Source organism: Felis catus, chromosome C1 (genome assembly GCF_018350175.1).
Source record: "Felis catus isolate Fca126 chromosome C1, F.catus_Fca126_mat1.0, whole genome shotgun sequence".
Classification (NCBI taxonomy): domain Eukaryota; kingdom Metazoa; phylum Chordata; class Mammalia; order Carnivora; family Felidae; genus Felis; species Felis catus.
Window position 1 is genome coordinate 46,157,187 of NC_058375.1, and position 22,715 is coordinate 46,179,901.

The 22,715-nt window shown below is 46.1% G+C and overlaps 2 protein-coding genes across 2 annotated transcripts in view; one reads left to right on the plus strand and one right to left on the minus strand.

Annotated features, from left to right (window-relative positions):
* Positions 1–22,715, plus strand: part of C8A (complement C8 alpha chain) — a 69,836-nt gene that overhangs the window by 45,634 nt on the left and 1,487 nt on the right. Inside the window, exons 8-10 of the mRNA XM_019837087.3 lie at positions 14,011–14,142; positions 15,181–15,338; positions 19,688–19,910. Of these exons, the coding sequence (XP_019692646.2) occupies positions 14,011–14,142; positions 15,181–15,338; positions 19,688–19,910 (513 nt within the window). The remainder of the gene's footprint in view (positions 1–14,010; positions 14,143–15,180; positions 15,339–19,687; positions 19,911–22,715) is intronic.
* C8B (complement C8 beta chain) overlaps positions 18,636–22,715 on the minus strand; it is a 54,645-nt gene continuing 50,565 nt past the window's right edge. The window contains exon 12 of the mRNA XM_019837086.3: positions 18,636–18,719. Coding sequence (XP_019692645.2) covers positions 18,709–18,719 — 11 coding nt within the window. The 3' untranslated portion in view covers positions 18,636–18,708. The remainder of the gene's footprint in view (positions 18,720–22,715) is intronic.

A 22,715-nucleotide genomic window follows, 5' to 3' on the forward strand; every position in this document is an offset into this window, starting at 1 on the left:
AATGGAAAGGAAATCATTACCATTGTGCCCGGCCTGCAGTGGCCAATGTTTTTGCTGTAGACTTGGAGCCTCAGCAATCATGCCTTCTCCCCCACCTGCCCATTTTATTGATCAAGGTCATTCATTTCTGTCCCTGGAGCTTCATCCAGTTTTGGAGGGACTGCTTCTCCCATTTATCAAGGTCACTGTGAATTCTCATCACTATCTTTCAAAGTGTTAACAACTCTGCCCAAATCAGTGCCTGTGTTCCATCATTCCTCCCCCTGATGGATGCCAGATAAAAGTGACCCTGGGAAAGACCCTTCCAGCGAGAGCATGGTACGTTCTGCCTGTCATCGATCATCACCTTCCAGCTAGGGTCCTTGGACCAGCTAGGCTACCACCTAACACACAGGGTAGAAAAAGCCACAGGAACACAGTTAAAACCTCAGAGAAGGTGATGTCAAGTATAGTTTTACATTCTCTTCCTTCCCCTTTCTTCCCTTCCTTTACTCATTCATTCCTTCAGCTTTTCATTCAACAAATAGAAACACGGTCAGCACCATCTAGGTAACAGTGTGGTTCCTCTCGTTGAGGGGGAGTGGAAGGTAACAGGGGTTCTCTTTGCCATAATCATCTGATAATAGTCAGGAATGATTTACTATGTGGAAAACCAAGTCTGTTACCACCTAAAATGAATTAATTTTTAAAATTCACTGTACTTAAAGATAACGGAAATACTTGGTTGTAATAAAATATATTTGCCTATAGTAACTCCTAATATTGCTCATGTACAACACATTCACCTCTAATATTCCAGATAATCTTTGTAATACCTTATGAGGAGTTGTATTAGTATATCCCCAATTTTATATAGAGAAAACTAAGGTCCAAAGAGCCTAAGTAAATTGCTCAACATGATTCCATTAGTACTGAATCAATATCTTCTGTTGCAGAGTTTGTGTATTGTCCAAGTATTTATCCCCCCAACATTTCCCCACATTCCGTCATTCGTCCTGATATTATATATTGCAGGCTTAGTCTAGCAGAGATGGCAAGACAAGCCAACATTTACTGAGCATTTACTATGTGGCAGACACTGGGTTAAACATTTTAAATATACTATCTCCTTTAATCCCCCAGAAAGACCTGTGAAGAGGGGCACTTGGGCGGCCCAGTCAGTTAAGCATCCGACTTCGGCTCAGGTCATAAACTCACGGTTCGTGGGTTAGAGCCCTGAGTCAGGCTCTGTGCTGACAGCTCCGGAGCCTGGAACCTGCTTCAGATTATGTGTCGCTCTCTCTCTCTCTCTCTCTCTCTCTCTGCATCTCCCCACTTGTGCTCTGTCTCTCTCTCTCTCAAAAATAAACATTAAAAAATTTTTAAAAAAAGACCTGGGAAGAAGACACTGTACTCCCCAATTTACAAATTAAGAACTGAAGCTCGGTGATGTTAAGTAACTTACCCAAGATCACGCTGCTATTAACTGGTGGAGCCAGGGGTCAAACTCAAGAACACGTGATCTTACCCCACGTGCTACAATGTCTTAGAGATGTGTTTCTTAGGATTTTCCAAACTACAGGGCACGGCCCATTAGTAGATTGTAAAAGAAAGTTAGTGGGTCATGACCAGCATTTAATAAAATGAAATAGAATAAAACAAGATGGAAAATACCAGAGTGCATCAAACAGAGTATGATGAAGTATGGAAACTGATTTTATCTGGATGTGTGTGGGCTGCATCATGGAGTAAAGTTTATTGCTTAGCTTGCCGGGGGGGGGGGTAGTAAAAAAAGTATTAAAAATACCATCCAGTGTGTTCCACTGAATATAGATGTGTATTTCATCACTTTATTTTTTTTCAACTTTTTTTTTTTTTTTTTTTTTTTATTTTGGGGACAGAGAGAGACAGAGCATGAACGGGGAGGGGCAGAGAGAGAGAGGGAGACACAGAATCGGAAACAGGCTCCAGGCTCTGAGCCATCAGCCCAGAGCCCGACGCGGGGCTCGAACTCACGGACCGCGAGATCGTGACCTGGCTGAAGTCGGACGCTTAACCGACTGCGCCACCCAGGCGCCCCTATTTCATCACTTTAAATAAAGGAAAAATCATCAGCTGCCATAAGGAAAATATTTGGAGGTATATTAGTTGGTATTCTAACTAACTGGTTTCAGAGAACCAGTAGGATATAGAGATTTATTAGAAGGAATTGGCTCACCCAATTATGGAGTCTGGCGAGTCCCGAGATCTGCAGTTGGCAAGCTGGAGACCCAGGAGAGCCGATGGTTTAGTTCCAGTCCAAAGGTCGGCAGGCTTGAGACCCAGCAAGAGCTGATAGTTCAGTATGAGTCAAAGATAAGAAAAAAGCTCAAGTCCCAGCTTGGAGGCAGCCAGACAGCAAGAATCCTTTCTTACTCAGAAGAGGGTCAGCCTATTTGTTCTATTTGGGATGTCTACTGATTGGATGAGACCTACCCGCATTAGGGAGAACAACAGACTTTACTGAAGTCTACTGGTTTAAATGTTGAGCTCATCCAAAAATACCTTCACAGAAACACCGAGAACAGTGTTTGATCAACTATCTGGACACGACTATGGCCCAGTCAAATCGCCACATACAATTCACCATCACAGCAGGGCAGACAAGGTAGAAAGCTAGAGAGAAATGTAATTGATAACTGCCAAGACTAGCCTGGAAAGTCTCATCTAATGAAACTGTTTATCCAAATGGAAATGAAAGATGGAGTGAGTGTTCACTGCGTTCTACCTGAGCTCTGTGGCAGGCAGCTTGCCGAGTGCTTACGTGCGTATCACGGTACTCAGGCCTCTCAGCACTGCCGTGAACCATCTATGGCTGTCCCGGTTTACAAACAAGGAAAACCAGGCACTGACAGGTAAAATGGTGTGTCCAAGGTGAAGGCATTGGCTAGAAGCAGGGTGAGGTTTGACACAAGGATTTCTAACTCCCAGCTCAGTGCTTCTTGGGGTATATCTGGATATATATATATATATATATATATATATATATATATATATATAAAGTTTATTTATTTATTTTGAGAGAACACTAGAGAGAGTGGGAGAGGGACAAAGAGGGAAAGAGAGAATTCCAAGCAGGCTCCACACTGTCAGCACAGAGCCCAATGCAGCGCTCGGATGCACAAACCAAGAGATCGTGACCAGAGCCAAAATCAAGAGTCTGACGCTTAACCGACTGAGCCACCCAGGCGCCCCCACATCTGGCTATTTTATTTCACTTATCTTTTTATTTATTTTTATTTTTTAGAACTTATGATCTTAAAAAAAAAATTAAACCGCTGGTGATAGCTTTGAAGGTGGCTAAGTCAGGTTTCAAACATAACTAAGCGAGAATTATACTCAATATTCTTTTCTAAATGAAGCCTGGGATCAGTTCAACCCACTGATTGGGCACTGTAATTGGGAGAATTGTTAATGGTCAAATTGCCCAGCTTGTGGTTGTCTGTTCTGAAACTTAGGTGCAGTCACAGAGCCGGGAACCAGCATGATGAGCTGGCACCCACAGCACTCGAAGAGGTGAACCTCAGAAGCTTGAAGGTCAGAAAAAGTGTCTAAGCCAGTGATGGCAAGTGGTTTCTATAGCAAATGCTACCCAGATTATGACACGAGACAGGGGCTCAGCCCGACAGTGCTGTGATCAATTAGTAATGTCTGTCAGAGGCAGCAGAATAGAGGAATGAGGGCCCCTGGGCTGTGCATTTTTTATTCCTTTACAAGAATGAGACAGAGGCAGCCCAGATGATTAAGCTGTGTATGGAGAGTAATTGGGGTGGGATGAATGTGTAATTTAAGTCCCTCAAATTCTCATACTTTCCATCACATTTATATATTATTGCCGTTGGTTGCTTATAATTCCCTTTCAGGAAGGTACTGAGTAGAAAACAACATTTTTCCTTGTTACCCAGAGTAGGAGGCAGGAAACACTTAATCTCCGAGGAAAACACTTCTCATAATCTAATCTGCATCCATTCATCCATCCACCCATCCATCCTTTCATCCTTCCAACCACTCATCCAGTCAATACTCACTGAGAACCCATGATTTCCAGGGACACAGAGATGAAACACACAAATCCATGCCCTGGAAAAACGTGCAGTCAGTTGGGGGCTGAGAATAATACAACGTGAAAATGCTCAAATAGAAATAAATATAGTAGGAGCGCAAAGGAGGGAGCAGCCACCCTTTCTGACCCTCCCCTTTTCTAGAAATCAGGCAGAGGAGCTTGCCTGATGGAGAAGGGAGCTAGGGCTTTCTGGGTGGAGGGCCTCTTATGACAGTGGCTGAAGCAGCAAACGGGTGAGGGTGAGTGGTAGGAGATGAGTGTCTAGGTTCACCCAAAGGCCAGACTCTGATGTGGAGGGCTGGCCCCTGAGGCCAGTGCATTAATGAGAGCAATCCTGTGGCTGAGCTATGGCAGGAAGAGTGATAACAACGCTAACCTGGAAATGGAGTCAGTATTGGCCTCCAGGGAGCCACAGAGAGGATGACAAGTAGCAGAATGGCAAGCTGCTGGAGCCATGCAAAGGTGACCATTGAGAATGGGAGGGTTCCTGCCACTGGATAAGATGGCTGGCCTTCAAGGGAGCATGCTGTGTGGCCCTGCTCGCCCATTACTCACCACTGGGCTGTGCCGTACTATTTGCTGGTCTCTCGACTTAACCATACCCCCTTTCTCCTCGGGGCTTTACAAGAAGGAACGTGCTGTTTCCTCTACCTGGATTTCTGCTCCCCTCCCCATACCCTTTCTTCTTTGCCTGGCTCTTGCTTATCCATTCTTGGTCTCCGCTTAGATAGGACCCTTCCAGGCAGTCTTTCTGTCTCCACAGTTTTGGGTTGGGCGTCTTCTTCTTCTTTTTTTTTTTTTTAGTTTTTTTTTTAACGTTTATTTATTTTTGAGACAGAGAGAGACAGAGCGTGAACGGGGGAGGGTCAGAGAGAGAGGGAGACACAGAATCTGAAACAGGCTCCAGGCTCTGAGCGGTCAGCACAGAGCCTGACGCGGGGCTCGAACTCACGGACCGCGAGATCACGACCTGAGCCGAAGTCGGACGCTCAACCGACTGAGCCACCCAGGCGCCCCTGGGTTGGGCGTCTTGTTAGATGCTGAACCCCCGTGCACCTAGGATTTACTAGTTACATCACACCATTGCAGCTGCCTGTTTCCATTATGCATCTTGTTAATGATGTGTTCCCGGAGTCTTGTCCATAGGCTGAAGCTGGTGCACAGTAGAGGCTCAGTGTCTTTCTAGCAGGAGAGGTTCAGAATCCAAGCCCATATATGCTGGGCCTCCTCTGGAGCTTTCCTTTACTCTGCAGCGTTGGGGTAGATTCCTAAAGAGTCTGGGCTGGACTGGACAGTGCAGAGGGTGAGGTGGGCAGGAATCTGATGGTGAAGTGTCTTATATTTTATGGCTAAATAGTCTGGGCTGGTCCAGAGGGTCTTTTGCTGTGCCTGCTAACCAACCAGTCATCCTGAACAGACAGGCACGAGATTCTAACAGGCTCCAGGCTTTATTCCTAGTTACCATGACAACCAGACTGCACAGTGATGGAGGGTATTGATTGACTGACAGACTCCTGGTGTCTTGGCTTTGTCCCCATCCCCCCAAGTCATTTGCATACACATGGACCTAGGAGACCCTCAGCACCATTCTCCTGATCTTGTCCTGATTTTGAATTTCTAGCTCTATCTTTGAAAGAGCCCCAGCTTTAAAGGGGAAAAAGGTGTGATGATGTCAAATACTCCCCAGCGCCACCCTTAGCTCTCTCTCTCCCATAGGTGACATAATGTGGCATGGAGGACATGGGCTTTGGACATAGACTTTGGTTCAACCCCAGTTCTACTATTTACTTACTGTAGAATTTTGGGCAAGTGACTTAAACTATCTAAGCCTCTGTTTACTCATCTTAAAAATGGGAATAATTCCAACCTCAGCTCAGGTCACGATCTCCCGGTCTGTGAGTTCGAGCCCCGCGTCGGGCTCTGGGCTGACGGCTCAGAGCCTGGAGCCTGCTTCCGATTCTGTGTCTCCCTCTCTCTCTCTGCCCCTCCCCCGTTCATGCTCTGTCTCTCTCTGTCTCAAAAATGAATAAAACGTGAAAAAAAAATGGGAATAATTGTACCTGTCGTGGAGAGATGTGTGGTTATGAAATAAGGTAACACATGGGAAGGCTTTACCTAGCACATAACAGGTACTTAGCAAATGTGGGCGTTCTCTCGGTCTTCACTCATTCAGAACAGTTTATACTGCAGAAAGCTTGATGAAGAAAATTTGTCTTGACAAACGCCTCGGCCTCCATCATTCTCTGATTTTCCAAGCTTAGCATCAGGGCCCACGAGCCCAGTCTGGGTATGCTGTAGCATTTGTTGCAATACTAATCACAGGAACACTTGACCATGATGGCTGGTTCTGAGCCAGGCACAATCCCAAGAATTGTACTTGGTGCAGCTTCGCTCACTTAACCATCACAAACAACCCTATGAGGCAGACTCTACAAAAGCCCCCACCTTCCAGATGGGAAACCATGGCACACGGAGGTTTGACAATTTGCTGAGATCGTTGGTGTGCAGAGGTGAATTTTAGCTCAGGTGGTCTCCATTCCAGAGAGACGGAACATCTCTGCTATACTCACTCTCGTCACAGCCATCTCAGCCCCCTCCGCCATACTGCCTCTTGTGTATGGCCAAAATGATCTAGAAGGGCCAGAGTCCCTGAAGATAGCTGTTACCAGTCAGGAGAGAGACCTGAGGTGGTAGTCCCACAACACCCATGGGGAGCACAGATTGCCGCTTTGCAGAATGAGGTGTTCAGGGAATGAGGGGCTCGGTAAGGCCACTGCTACTCACGCCACATGAGGAACATTTCTCTGCACAGTTAACACTAATGTGATGAAAGGAAACATCCAAATGCAACCGCATTTGGAGGTAACACACGTTACATCACACCCTGATTCCTGAGCCTGTTTATTTTGGAATTTGGGGCAAGTAACCTAATGATAGTAGCTAAGATCTGTTGAACACTTAATTGTGTCAGACACTGTTTTTAGGGACTCAGGTGCAGAAACTATCACCCCCGTTTTTACAAACGGGGAGAATAAAGCCCAAAGAGGTTCAAGTAACATATCTGAACAGAGTTCACATTCTTCACCACAATTACTGCTTTTTCCAACCAGCGAGACTGCAAAATGGATAAATGCTCCCAGCTCCCTAAGACTGTTGTGAGCCTCCAATGGGATAACACAGAGTGAAAGTGCTTTATAAAATATCATCTCTTAATCAGGTGTGAGATGTTACAAAGATGTCGTGTGTATCATCAACCAAAAGGAAGATCTGTGACTACCGAAACGTTTTCGAGGTATTGTCTAGATTGGCTGGAATCAGCCCATCCCTGAGCAATCCTGGGGGCTTGTCACATGCCAGGGTCTGTGCCAAGACCTGTAAAACCCAGAAGACAATTTTACAAGTTTGCGGTGTAATTGGAAGAACAGACCAAGAAACTGACAATTGCTAGGATTCGCTAAATACTATGCTGGAGGGAAGCACTGGGATGGCGTGGGGGACACACAAGGAGACCGTGGAGACACAGATTTGGATTCCTGAGAGAGAAGGAAGGCTTTCTAGAGTCGAGTGGGAGAGGGAACAGCATGTGAAAGGCACAGAGGGACTTACACTATTATTCTTAGGTGGTTGGGAGAAGCTTGAGTTTCAATGGATAAACAGCACAGAGGGGGCAGGTAAGTTAGCCTATCCTTCCCAGCTAAACAATCATCTCTTCCAATATTATCACATGAACTGGACCCTATGAGGCTCCTCTTTCCTTCCGAGGCTGTCTTTGGGGACAACCGATGTAGCAAAGCAACACAGCAGACAGATGACCGCAACCCGAATGGCATTTGTTTGTTGCAAAGGGATAAATAATGTCTTAACACCTGCTGTTTTCCACCTGATGGTTTTCATCTGAAGAGTGACAGACTTGCTGTGTTCTGCCACCTCAGAAGTCAAGCTGCCTCGTCCTGCCTTTGAGCCACAGTGATACAGCCTCTCCGTGGAGGTGTGAGAGCAGCTCCCACGCCTGGGCCACAGTCAAGACCAGGCTGGGAAGACGTACTAGATGTGGTGGCCAGGGACATGTCCCCTGGGCTCCTGGCCTGCAGGAGGTCACCACAACAGCTCTTCTTGAGGCCAGATCAGAGCGGGAAGGAACCCAGGGGCTCCCAGTACTTCCTACACTGACCTTACCTCTCTCTCTTTTCTACTCTGGAGTTTAGGTCAGGGTGGCTTTTCTGCTGCTGGGGATGCAAGGCCTGCACATGGTCTCCCTCTACTCTCAACGCCCTCGTTCTTGCCCTTCCAGCCACACAAATAAGCTTACTTCCTCTTCCTCAAGATAACCCTCCAGTGAGCTGAATCTTGTTCTACGTATCTTAGACCTTTCCTCTCTTGTTCAGGTAAACATCCCCAATCCCCTCAAACATTCCCAAAGGATGTTCCCTATTTCCTTTTTCCTCCTTTTTAGTTTTATTATGGTAGGAACGCTTAGCATGAGATCTACTCTTTTAACAAAGTAACACAATTTCAAGTGGACAATACAGACTTCTTAACCATAGAGACAATTCTATCTCTAGAATTTACATAATTGAGACATTATGTCCATTGATTAGAAATGCCTTGGGGTGCCTGGGTGGCTCAGTCGGTTAAGCGTCCGACTTCAGCTCAGGTCATGATCTCATGGCTCGCGAGTTCAAGCCCCGCAGCGGGCTCCGCAGCGGGCTCTGTGCCGACAGCTCAGAGCCTGGAGCCTGCTTCAGATTCTGTGTCTCCCTCTCTCTCTGCCTCCCCCCACTCACTCTCTGTCTCTTAAAAATAAATAAACATAAAAAAAAGAAAAAGAAATGCCTCATTTCCCCCCTCCCAACTCCTGCCAACCACAATTCGACACTCTGGTTCTATCAGTTTGACTATCTTATATGCCTCATATAAGTGGAATCATGCATATCGGTCCTTCTGTGATTATTTAATTTAGCATAATGTCCTCAAGGTTCACCCATATTCTTGCATATGGCAGGATTTCCTTTTTTTTTTTTTTTAAGGCTGAATCATATTCAGTGAATGTCATATTCTCTTATTTCCTTTAAAATGTGGACGCCAGACTTTTGTTCCAGGTTCTGGGTTTCTCTAAGCTGCACAGAGAGAGATGCTCCCCTCCTTTACCTAATTGATTATAATTTTCACCTGGCATTTCACCCGGCTTCATCGTCCTCCTGAGCTGGAAGTTATCCAAAACTCTACAGCCTTTTTCTGCTTTCCTAAGCTGTTCCCATTCCCTGTTGTGCTCGTGCAAGGTATTTTCTCCCCAGCTTTCTCAGCTGAGTCTCATTTCACTACGCTTGGTCCGTCTATCCTTCCAAACCTTCCGAGGGCTTTTTGAATCCTGATTCTTTATCTGAATGATCCTTGGCTTTTCATAGTTACTTCTTCTGGGTACATATGATGAGCCTGGCTGCCAAGTCCATATCCACGGCATTGACAAAGGCATTGACTGAGACAGGGCACAGGCCAGCGCTCTGTGACAGGCCACCAGAGTTCTCTGTAAAACTGTGGTACTCAACATCTGTTCCCAGATGCACTGAATAGGAATCATCTGGGTTATTTTTTCAAAGACAGAATGCTCATTACTCAGAAATACAGAATTAGAATTGATACAGGTGGGACGCAGGAATCTGTATTTTATTTTTTATTTATTTATTAAAAAAAATTTTTTTTAATGTTTATTTATTTTTGAGACAGAGACAGAGCATGAACGGGGGAGGGGCAGAGAGAGAGAGGGAGACACAGAATCGGAAACAGGCTCCAGGCTCTGAGCCATCAGCCCAGAGCCCGACGCGGGGCTCGAACTCACGGACCGTGAGACCGTGACCTGAGCTGAAGTCGGACGCTTAACCGACTGAGCCACCCAGGCGCCCCAGGAATCTGTATTTTAAATAAGCACTCCAAACCATCTCACTATGTAGTCCAGTTTGGGAAACATCAACTCCAGGGGTCCCTGAAGTTCAAAAACCGTAACAAATGCCACTACGGTCCAAAGTGGGTATCTAGGGAGTCCAGCCTGATGGGATGGGGTGAAGCCATGGCAGATCATTGTTTGGTTCCATAAATACTGTTGGCCATTGAACAACATGGATTTGAACTGTGTGGGTCCACTTCTAGGTGGATTTTTTTTTTCAGTAAATAGAGTCCGGGACTATAAATGTATTTTCTCTTCCTTATGATTTTCTTCACGACAGTTTCTTTTCTCTAGCTTACTTTATTGTAAGAACGTACTCTATAATATGGACAACACACAAAGTATGTGTTTATTGGCTATTTATGTTAACGGTAAGGCCTCCCGTCAACAGTAAGCTATCTGTAGTTAAGTTTTGGGGGAGTCAAAGTTACCCTTGGCTTTTCAACTGTGTGAGGGGTCAGCACCCCCAAGCCCCATGTTGTTCAAGAGCCAGCTGTGTCATCAGGCCACCCGTGCCCACACCCATCTGGGCAAGTGCCGCACGATTCCACGCCTTTTTCTGCTCTTTCTCCCCTCTCCCTCCTCTGTTCTTTGCTTGACGGAAGCAAGACACCTCTGACCCTGTGTCTCAGTTCCCAATACGGCTTTCGACTGGTTTCAAGTCCTGGATCTTGGCCCTGCATTTGACCTCCTCTGCCCCCCACCTCCCAGCTTACTGGGCGTGGTTTCCCATCGGTGTTCTGTAGATAGCTCTGACTGAGCAGCTCCTACAGTTGCCGATGAGGCACTCCATTCCCAGCCCTCGTGTTCTGGAACACGCAACTCTCAGGAGACACCTTCGCTTTTGTTTGGTATATTGTCCCAAACCTGCTAGCTTCTCAAGGACAAAGGCTTACTTATTCAGATTTGTATCATACTCCTATTACTTTAGCTCACAGTGCCTACACTGCCCAACACACGATGTGCCGGGGATGGTACGCAGTTGGTGTTTACTCAATTTTTCTCTCTAACAGCAGAATTCTTTAGTCTGATGCGATAATTGGAATTAGTGAAAATACCACCGGCTTCTAAGCGAGCCAGACTTGAGTTTGAATCTCAGCTCCACCATTTCTTTTTTTTTTTTTTAATGTTTATTTATTTTTGAGACAGAGAGAGACAGAGCATGAATGGGGGAGGGTCAGAGAGAGAGAGGGAGACACAGAATCCGAAGCAGGCTCCAGGCTCTGAGCCATCAGCACAGAGTCTGACGCGGGGCTCGAACTCACAGACTGAGAGATCATGACCTGAGCCGAAGTCGGACGCTCAACCGACTGAGCCACCCAGGCGCCCCTCAGCTCCACCATTTCTTAGCTGTATGACCTCAGGCAAGATAATTAACCTGTATGAACCAAGGGCGTCTCAACCAGAAAAGAGAATGTGGCTAGGTGTCCAAGGATGCTTTCAGCTCTCACGTCGTATGATCCTTAAGTCACAGACCTTCCCTTGCTGGCTGGTACCCTACATCGGTGTCCCCGGAAGGCAAATCTTTGCAGTGAGGCGGTGCCGCTTAAATCGAACTGGATTTCTCTTTCCCCTGTTGCGCATGGCAGGCTGTGGCAGACCGTGCATGAGCAAAAGGGCTCTGCAGACAGCCTCCAGCCTCCCCCACTCCACCCCATCAGCCTGCCCTGGCACTGTAAGTCCACGGCTCTCCACCATCCCCCACTTGTAATCACTCTGGCTTCTGCCTGTGAATTCCTTTCCCCCGCTTTTGTTGATCACTGGGGAAGCATTTTTTAATCAAAACAATTAAATATGCTAAATCTTCCTCAATTAGTAATGCATCAACAATTAAAAGTGCTTGAATAGAAGTGGCCGAGGAAGCCCTGTGCTTGGTGCTGAGTGCTGGTGCTCACAGCGTCCAGCCTCCCAGGCACCAGGAGCTCAGCCGTGATTCAGAAACACGTGCCCACAGGCAGGGGGGTGCGGCTCAGGCGGGCCCGGAGATGGGCAAATCCAGCCGCTTTCTCTGCAAACGGGAAAGTGAGGCCCAGTGCCATCACCGGCCTTTTCTCAATGCACACAGGGTGCCTATGACTGGGATTGGTTTCATTTTACTTAAAAAAAAAATGTACGTATTTAAGGCATACAACATGACGGTTTGATATATGGAGTGAAATTATTACTACAGTGAAACTAATGTTTTTATTTATTTTTGAGACAGAGAGAGACAGAGCATGAGCAGGGGAGGGGCAGAGAGAGAGAGAGACACATACAGAATCCGAAGCAGGCTCCAGGCTCTGAGCTGTCAGCACAGAGCCTGATGTGAGGCTCGAACTCACAGAGTGTGAGATCATGACCTGAGCTGAAGTCGGACGCTTAACTGACTGAGCCACCCAGGCGCCCCATACACTGAAGCTAATTAATATATCTTCTCCTGACCGAGTTACCTTTTCCTGTGTGTATGGGATGAGAGCACCTGAAATCCACATTTTCCAATTTTTCAGTATTTCATATGTATAATTAACTATAGTCATCAGGCTGCTATTAGATCTCTATACTTACTCATCCTACAGGACTGCAACTTTGTTCTCTTTGACCAGCGTCCCCCCCCACCCCCAACCCCACCTCTGCACCTCCAGCAACTACCTTTCTACCTCTGCTTCTGTATATATTTATTTGGTTGTTTGAGAGTCCACATATAAGCGACATCATGCAGTTTTTCTCCTTTTGTGCCTGGCCTACTTCATGTAGCATAATGTTCTCCAGGCTCATCCGTGTTGTTACAAATGACGAGCTCTCTTTTTTTTTTTTTAAGGCTGAATATCATATATATCACATATGATAATCAGATGTATGTAATAGTCATACACGCATATTTATACATACGCCATAATTTCCTTATCCACTCATCTAAGTGACTGAGATTGAAATTCAGGATTCCTGACTTTTGAGATTCTTTCCGTCAGAAGCCCATACCAAAGGACTCATGGCATATATTTATTTATTTACTCACCTTTTTCACCCATCAACCACTTATTCTGAAAGTAGTGACTGAGCGCCTCGTCCACAACAGACACTGAGCCGCTATGCCGACAAGAGAGTGGTGAATAAGGCACAAATCCTTGACCTCTAGCCACAGATAAAGCTGGACTCTGTAGCGAGGGCCGGTATCTTGCTCTAGTTGACTTTTCTAGCCTTACCTTGCCAGCCCGACCAAGGATTGGAAACTCAGCTCTATTCATTTACAGATCGAGGGCTTGGGACAAAATGACTTCAGTGCTTTGAGAATTATATGCCTCATCTAGAAGACTCAGATTCCTCCGTGGGTCCTCAGATGTAAACAAATATGGAGACAGCTAATGTGGGACTCACAGTTCTCGTGGGGTCAGAAGGCAGGCCCGACTTCCCGTGGAGATCTATCCATCTTCTAAAGGCAGTCTGGCCTCTCCAGGGTAGGAGGAAGACCTGGGCAAAAAAGAATTGTGCAAATATGATCATTCATGCCCAAACACACTGGTAGTTCTGAAGAAGGAGGGAAGTATTCTGATCCAAATATGCTTCATGGAGTACATGACATTTGAACTGGAGCTTGAGTAGACTTGGGAAAGATGGTGAAAGAGAGAGGAAGGAGCAACGAGTTCAAAATGGCGGCACGAAAATGGTGCCGATCACGGGCCAGGTACTGTGTGAGGCACAGGCATTTATGGAGATGGATGAGACAGAATCCCTGCCTTGAGGAGGCTCAGTGGAAAATGTGCACAGGAAAGGGAACTAGCACTTTTGAGCAGCTAGTATGTGCAATACATATTCCTTCTCATTACCAGAATTATTTGGGTTTGAACCACACAGAAGGGAACACTGAGATTGGGTTAGAGGATTGGGATTTCACCTTAGCTCTCTGAGACTCCAAAACCAAAGCTAGCTTTTCCTGCTGTGAGCTGGTTGTTACGTATTCACAGTCTTTAAGCATCTCAGCATTTTGTATCTCTCTGTCTCCCTGTGACAGGCATTACCAGCACAGATATCAAGAAATGCTTCGGAGGCTTTGTGGGCATTGACTATGATTACACAGACAGCATAAAAACTGAGGGACGTTTATCAGCAGAACGTTGTGAAAAAACCGGAGGTGGCAATACTAGTAAGTATTTAGTAATGGGTCCCTAAAAGAGAAGCTAGACTTTTCCTTGGACACACACTCAGGGCACAGACACTATCTTCCCCTTCAACTGGTTCCATTTCAGTCAATGGTCATGCTGTATAGCTGCTAAATACCCCAAACCAATAGCCGGTTGTGGCTCTATTTTGAATTAACCATGTACTGAGATCACCTTAGAAATATGTGACTTCTAGATTTCGAGCACTAGACAAAGATCTAAGTAAGAACTGGGATGAAGGGCATGTACAGACAGAACCTGGACAGTTGACTGTTGAGATAAAAGCCCACTGGGTCATAGTCTGCCGAGAGAGGACAATATAGTTACCAAGCTCAAAGAACAATTATTAGAGAAACTTGTATACGGATATTTTTGGCATTTCCTGAATAAGGCAGTGAGTGTTCATTCATTCATTCATTCATTCACTCATCAAATGTATTGGGGTTCAGGTTACTCCCACTGTGTTGGCTACTCATGCCTCGGGGCCTTAAGTCAAATACTTTCTTCTCCGCGATGCCCTTCCCTCCTCTCTCCATTTACCTGGTCATTCACTTTTCTAGACAACTCACCTTTTGTCCTGACAATCCTCCCTCCCCGCTGTAGATCTAACTGCCTTTTTCTCTATGCCCCTTCTATGCCCCATGGAGACATTTGTCACAGCACCTATGATACTTAATTGAACCTACTTGGCAGGTAGCAGGCGCTGAGTACACCTGTGGCATATGAACGAATAGATGCGTGCACGAATGAATCCTCATCCGTTTCCCCATCCTGTCCCTCCGCCATGCGGGTCTGGTCTGGGCTGTCCTCCCAGTGTCTGCTCTAATTCAGAGGACGGGTCTAGTTCTAGGTCTTGGTCCTTCCCTTCTGGTTGTCCTGCTAGTTCACTGAGCAAGGTGGAAGAACGGGAGACAGCTGTAAGGGGAGCACATAAACTGTCCCAAATCTCATCAGTGGAGCTTGCCAACCAGTCCTTTGGCTTTTTGGAAACTGAACTAATGCACTTACCTTCTTGCTGGCAGACAAAGACAGGCTGGCCATGGCTGTGGAAGACATCATTTCTCGAGTGCGCGGTGGCAATTCTGGCTGGGGCGGTGGCTTGACTCAAAACGGGAGCACCATTACGTATCGTTCCTGGGGGAGGTCATTAAAGTATAATCCTGTTGTTATTGATTTTGAGGTAAGTCTTTTCGCACTTGAAGAAACTCTACGTCCATGAGGAATGAAAGTGAAGCAGACCAGATCATTTCATATTTCTTATTATGAGCCCATCAAAGAACAAGATTAAATGTAACGGCACACTGATCTGGTGGCCTTCCCGCCGCCTGACTACAGGGAGCCTGTGACTTTAAACCCAGGCCACACGACCTCCGGGAGCAGAAGCTTAACATCTGGGCAGAGCCTAGTTTTACACTCGTGGTCCCAGAATTTCTTCAGAATTAGGCCACGTTAAAAATAAGAACTTTCATTTATACAGAAAAGACTTTGAAGTCACATTCGTTCAGTCGAGGGTTGGCAAATTTTTTTCTGGGAAGGAGCTGATAGTAAATGTTTTAGGCTGTGTGGGCCACAGACAAACTCTCATACAAATTCTTCTCCTTCTTTTTTACAAACTTTTACATATGTAATAACCATTCTCAGCTCAAAGGCCATACAAGAACAAGCTGTGGTACCAAGCTGTATTTGCTGCCCTTGCTCCAAGTGATCTCGTCCCCTTATCACAATGAACCTCTGGTCCAGAAGTGAGTCTCACTATTTAAAAGATTAGGAAACTGAGGCTCCAAGGAACTAGTGATCCATTTATAGTCACAAAGCTCATATGTAGCAATACTTGATCTCAGACCTTTGGACTTCATGACCAGTTTCTCACATCCCTCTACCCTCGCACCTTCCTTAAAGCCATGGTTCTCAACCATGGGGGGTGACTTTGCTCCCCAAGGGAAATTTGGCAGTGTCTGGAGACAGTTTCAGTGGTCACAGCTAGAAGGTGCCACTGGCATCTAGTGCGTAGGGACCATGGATGCTGCTAAACACCTCACAATGCACAGACAGCCCCCATAAGAAAGAAATAATCTGACTTCAAACATCAACGGCGCTGAAGTTGAGAAACCCTGCCTTAAATCATTAACTTCGGAAAGGCAGTAAAATTGTATTCAACTTGCAAAGGAAATGGATTGGTCTACCAGTTGTCAAACTATTTCTATTCATACGCAAGGACAGTCCATTAAGAAAAGAGTTGTATTTTGGGTTTTTATGATTACTTTCTCGCCCATTTTCTCTTGACTCTTGTCCATTTTCTACATATATTTAAAATCCCGGGTATGGATACATTTCTCTTCTTAAAATATATACCAACAGTTGAACCTAAAAGTCTATTATAACACCCTGCTCTCTATGAAGAAAGAGGTCAGATGGATTAACCCTGATCTCATTTCTTCTCCAATAAGTAAGGGACCATTTTCACGCACCTGTAATTCACATAGGGTCTGAAAATTGCTATCATCAAGCTATTAGTCATTTGGTCAAAAAGTGTAAAATTGATATCAGGAGCAATATATAAACTTTCACGGACAAGAGGTGAACTTTGTGTTTGCCTTGAACAAAGCTCCCAAGGGGAAGTCTGATGTTAATGATTTGGAGAAGACCGAATACCATCTTGGGGGAAAGAGAGCCTAGGTTTGGGATGAGAAAGATATAAGTTGGATCATGGCTCAGCCACCTTTTCAGTGTATAGCCTTAGACAAGTTACTTCATTTTCTGAGCCCTAGTTTCCTGGTCTATAACATGGAGATAATAACATATTACATCACAAGGTTAGGGAGAGAGTAGTGGGTATTTAGTGAATGACAGTTGAAGAAACAAGCTGATGGAAGCTAAGTAAGCTGGCCAAATCTCATAGCTGGTAAATGGCAGAGACCAACTTGAGCTCTGTCCCACAGACTCTAACATTCACAATCTCTTCACAACACATTTTGGCCCTGAGAAGTTTGGATTTGATGCATTAAGGAGCTGGTAGGTTGTGGAGGAGGGAGGTGACAGCGCTAAAGCTATATTTTATATATTTTACTTATATTTTTATTGTGTGTTTATTTTTGAAAGAAAGAGAGAGAGCATGAGTGGGGGAGCGGCAGAGAGAGAGGGAGACACAGAATCCAAAGCAGGCTCCAGGCTCTGAGCTGTTAGCACAGAGCCTGATGTGGGGCCTGAACTCAAGAACCACAAGATCATGGCTTGAGCGGAAGTTGGATGCTTAACTGACTAAGCCACCCCGGTGCCCTGAGCTGTATTTTAAAAAGAGGATGCTTACAGATACATGAAGGATGAACTGAAGGGCTGGGAAGAGAGAGAGACAGACTACAGATAAGGAGGTTAGCCAGGGGATTATTTGGAACCTGATGCTCAGAGAGGAGACAGTGTCTTATTTGCATATCCCCATGGTAGCTTAGCGGTGATTATTTATGGCAGGTACTGAGATTGAGTGAATATGGGAATTATGTTATGATGCTATGTTACATGTTATTATGTGTTATGTTACATCATGTTGCTAACATCACACCACTTGCCTTCTCGGAATCTGTTTTACCTATAAAATGGGAAGAAGATCACGGCCAATATCTTTCCAAGCTCAAAGCTTCTTTTTATCCACCCTTCTTCCCTTCTTTCAGTCCCCACCTGCCCTTCCCAAGGAGCCCCTTTCCTCTCCCTGAAGCATCTGGGATTGAGAAGTGAGAGATGGGGGGCTGAGTGCTGAGCCCCGCTGGAAGGTCACAGGGAAGTGGCCCAATGGTCTTAACCTTCCCTGAAATTAAGAGTCATCTTTAACTAGGGCCACAGGGCGGCCCATTCTGCACGCACTTCCTAACGATGAGGCCAAACTTTCTGAACTTCCAGTAAGTGGTCGCCTGCCCTTGGCTGGCCGCCCAGCCAGTCCTGACATGACCAGCCTGGTGACCTCAGCTGCGGCCTGTGACCACAAGCCAAGGTCTGTTTGTCACCGATCTTTCTGTACACATTTCCAGGAACCCATTCGAGGCCACTGTGAGTGCCCTCCATTGACTTTTGATTCTGGAGGAGGGAGATTGCCCCAGTGTGGCTCAGTCCCTACCTCTGAATTGCCCTGCGACCTTGGCAAATCGCTCCTCTCTCGGGGCCTCAGGTTACTGTCCTATAAAATGAGAGATCTGCAAAGAAGCTCTCACTTTTTGATTGTGTGTTAAAATATATAGCCTTAAAAGCATGCTGACGACCACCATAGGTACATGCAATTTGAAAAATTTCAGCTTTTATCCCCCTGTCATCCCATCTAACTAATAAAAACGGTGCTTTACTTTATATTGTTCTTCCCTTTCATGATGGCATCTCTCATTCATTATTTCTTTAGATCTTCATAAGAATTCTAGGAAGAAGGTTATTATTCCCATTTCATAGATAATGGGGCTCAGGCTTAGAGATGGACAGAAAAGAGTTCTAGGCCGCATAACGAGGGTGTGAGCAGCATTTATTGAACTTGTACTCCGCGACAGGCTTTTCCAGTCTACCAGCTTTCATCGTCACAGTAAACCTGGAAGGCAAGAGTACTGTTCTCATTGTAGAGGCAAAGAAGGCAGGCTCCCCGTGTCACCTGACAGATCACATAGCCTGGAACCAGTGGAGCCAAGATCCGAAGACAGATTTTCTGTCTCCAGATTCAGGGCTCTCACCTCCATCCACTACTTCCCAGCCAGGGGTCGATTTTGCCCCCCAGGGGATATTTGGTGATGTCAGCAGACAGTTTTGATTTTCACAACCTAAAGTTATGACCGGCATCTAATGGGTAGAGGCCAGAGACACTTCGGAACATCCTACAACCCACAGGACAGCCCTCCTCTGCCAACAAAGAATTATCCAGCTGGAAATGCAGTAGTGCTGAGGTTGAGAAACCCTGGCCTGTAGTCATTCCTGGAATAGGTGGTCCCAGAGGCCAAGGACCCCTACCCCCCCACCCCCCACATACAACCATCACACTCACACCAGTGTGAGAAGTATTCTGTACCGCCAACTACCTATCAAGGACTTTAATAATTCCTGCTTTGGAGGTTACGGATTAAAAACCAAAACCAAAACCAAAACCAAACCAAAACAAAACAAAACACAGGCTAAACACACATAATACTTTACACTCTTCCTGCTTCCTTTAAAAGTGCCGGAGGGGGCCGATGAGTTGGCGCAGATAGCTGCTGAGTTCTCTTCTTCTTCTGGGACTGGTGGGGGGGTGGGGGGTGGGGGCACAGGTTTCAGAGTTAAGGAGGCCCATGTTCAGAATGGCTCTTGCACTTAATTGGGGGATCCTGAGCTAGTCCCTCGAACACTCAGGGTCTCTGGAGTTTAGTACCTGCTTTGCAGAGTGGCTGTGAGGGTCCGATGCAGTGAGATAGAGTTCTAGGTCTGTGCCTCGCATGGAGCAGGCCTGGGAAGGCCTGATGGCCAGTTTGTGGGCTCTGGGAAGCTGGAAGCCCAGGGAAGGGCTCTCTATTTTTTTTGAACCCATAGATGCAGCCCATCCACGAGGTGCTGCGACATACAAACCTGGGGCCCCTGGAGGCCAAACGCCAGAACCTGCGCCGGGCCTTGGACCAGTACCTGATGGAATTCAATGCCTGCCGCTGTGGACCCTGCTTCAACAATGGGGAGCCCATCCTCAAGGGCACCAGCTGTGAGTGCCAGTGCCCACTGGGTCGCCGGGGCCTTGCCTGTGAGCAAATGGAGCAGAAGGGTAAGACCCACGTACCCTCACTCAGACTCAAGCCTGACCCAGCTCAGAGGCGCCAGTGCAGAAAGGACTGTTGGGGTTCCCAGCACCCCCCTTTGTGTGTCCTCTTGCCCACTACTCTGGCTACAGCACTCTGAGCTTTATGGGCGACTCGTCCTTCCCCCTTCAATGCTTCTTACGCTTTCTCCCAGCTATCAAGACCCTCTCTCAGATGAGAACTATTTTCGTTTGTTTATTTTGTTTTGTTTTGCCAAGGTGTACATGGACAGGACAATTCATTTCAGGAGGGATATATCAGTTTCTTAGGGTTGCCACAACATGTTACCACAAGCTGGGGGGCTTAAAGCAACAGAAACTTGTTGTCCCACACTTCTGGAAGTTAGAAGTCCAGAATTCAGGTGTATTGGCCAGGTTGGTTTCTTCTGGAGGCTCTGAAGGTGATCTGTTCTAGGCCTTTCTCCTAGCCTCTGACAGTTGCTGGTAATCCCTGGCATTCCTTGGCTTGTGGATGTGTCATTCCAATCTCTGCGTGTCTTCACGTGGTGTTCTCTACTCTACATCTGTTTTCTTTTCTTCTAAGAAAACTAGTCATTGGATTAGGACCCACCCTAATCCATTGGGATCTCATTTTAACTTGACTTAATCTGCCAAGACCCTACTTGCAAATAAGTTCGTGCTTACAAGGTAATGGGTGTTTGGACTTGAGCACATCTTTGGGGGTCAACTACAAGAGTTTACTCACTGTCATTACAGTGCAAGGAGCTATGACTACAAACAAAAGGGTTGTGGCAAGTAAGATTTAAGTGTATAGTCGCACAGCATGAACTCACTGCTACCAGGGAAGAAGGCTCTGAAACAAGGATGAGAAATCCATATCCCTTAAAGATAAGAAGTCTGAGGACCTGGATATGAGCCCCAACTACTTCACTAACTTACTGTGAGACACTGGTTAGCCATTTCTTTTTTCTGGGGTTCATCTTTCTTGCTTGAGTTTCCTTTGAGCTTCAAGAATCTCTATACATGCTCAAATCCCCAAGCTTTCAATTTTCTGCACATACAAAACTACTTATATTACACATGGAATGATGGCCAAAACACATGGGCTACCAAATCAATGTATAAATCAACCTCAGTTGGCAATTGCAGTGAAGATGATGCAAAGAAAAGGAGAAAAAAAGAAACTCTGGATGGGTACATCTACGGTAGCACTACTCTTAACCCAAACCGTTGATGCCCATGGTAGGTGGGGTAGGAGCCTTTTTGTGAAAATGAGCTGATGGTGGGTTATAATCACCTCATTGGTGGAGTAGTTCTCAAGGGGAAACAGGATGGCAGAGCTCTGGTGGCAGAGAGGCCTCTGAAGGCCAATGTTGCCAATTTTCATGTGAGAATTCCCCATAAAATGAGGGATAAGAGCAGTACCTTCATCACAGGTTGTGTTGATGTTAAACTAGCTAACGTGAGGCAGGCTCTATGATTATAAATAAGAGGAGGAGATCACTCCACTGGCAGAGGATCTATCTTGGTTTGGTGTCTTCTCTAAATCCCTCTTCTACTGCTGAAGGGAGCACAAATTAAATCTTGGCAAGCTTCTTTGTATCCTGCAGGAGGAATTGTGACAGGGGTGAGCCAATATGGTGAGTGAAATCCAGGGTCTTTATGAAGGAGGATGCAGGGAATAGAAAACAAGTAGACTGGTTACCAGGGCAAAGACAGGCACAGTTTCCTTCTGTAAACTGAAAAAAGGCACTGCCCGATAGGTGGGTAAATTGGGAGAAAGACAGAAACTTCTTAGGGCTGATACGGACAAGCTCCAGGGCCCAAGGAATTCTTGACTTTTCAAGCAGAGTGTGGACTGGGTTTCAACCCTCATTTGCCCCATTGGCTAGGCAGCTTTTCCAGGGGGACCAAAGGTCAGTGAACAGGAAGAGTAACTAACCCTTATTCTTTGCCAGACACTATCTCAACACGTCATGGGCATGAATTCATCTCTTCCCCCCAAAGAATGTTAGAAGTACCATTATTAGCCCCAATTTACAGATGAGGAATTGGGGTAGGAGGAAGGTAACATACTTTGCTCAAAGTCACCCAGCTGGGGAGTGTCAGAACCAGGATTTGGATCTAGGGGTTTGGACCCACCCTAGGACACGAGCTCTTAACTGTTACATTCTACTGATGTATATACTAAGAGTCAAGAAGTTTCAGAAATGAGGGCAGAGAGTCTGAGATGATTATATTGACTATTATCTTGGAGAGTGGGGAGGGAAGATGTGTTCATGGTTATCAGCCTGACCTGGCTTAAAGGGCCAAACGTGAGTCCTGCCTGAGTAATCACAATTACAGCATGGGCCCCCAAACGAATGACTCATTTGGATCCCTTGCATCCCTGTCCAATATTACAGAGGTAGAGAGACAGGGAGTGTGGATTACTTAGATGTGCCTCTTCAATGGTCCAATGCCAGGCTCAGTTGTGGCCACGCTGAGTCATATGTACAGACAATGGGCACTGGAGAAAGGGGGCATGATGCCAATGATCTGGGGGTGGTGGCAGGACCCAGAGGATGGACCCTCCTCCTCAGAGCCCATTTAACCTACAATATTACATTCAGTCAATCGCAGGCAGTTCACAGGTACCCCACTGACCTTGTCACAAGCACAGTGTGGACATCAGGTAGCCTTGGGGACATTAGACTGAACGTTCAGCCTGACAAAGACTAATTTGGTAAGGAAATCTAAGAGTGGGAAGTCAGCCCCCATGGGAACCCACTGACGTTGGTCCCTAAGTATTTTCCCAGCAAACCTTTGCCT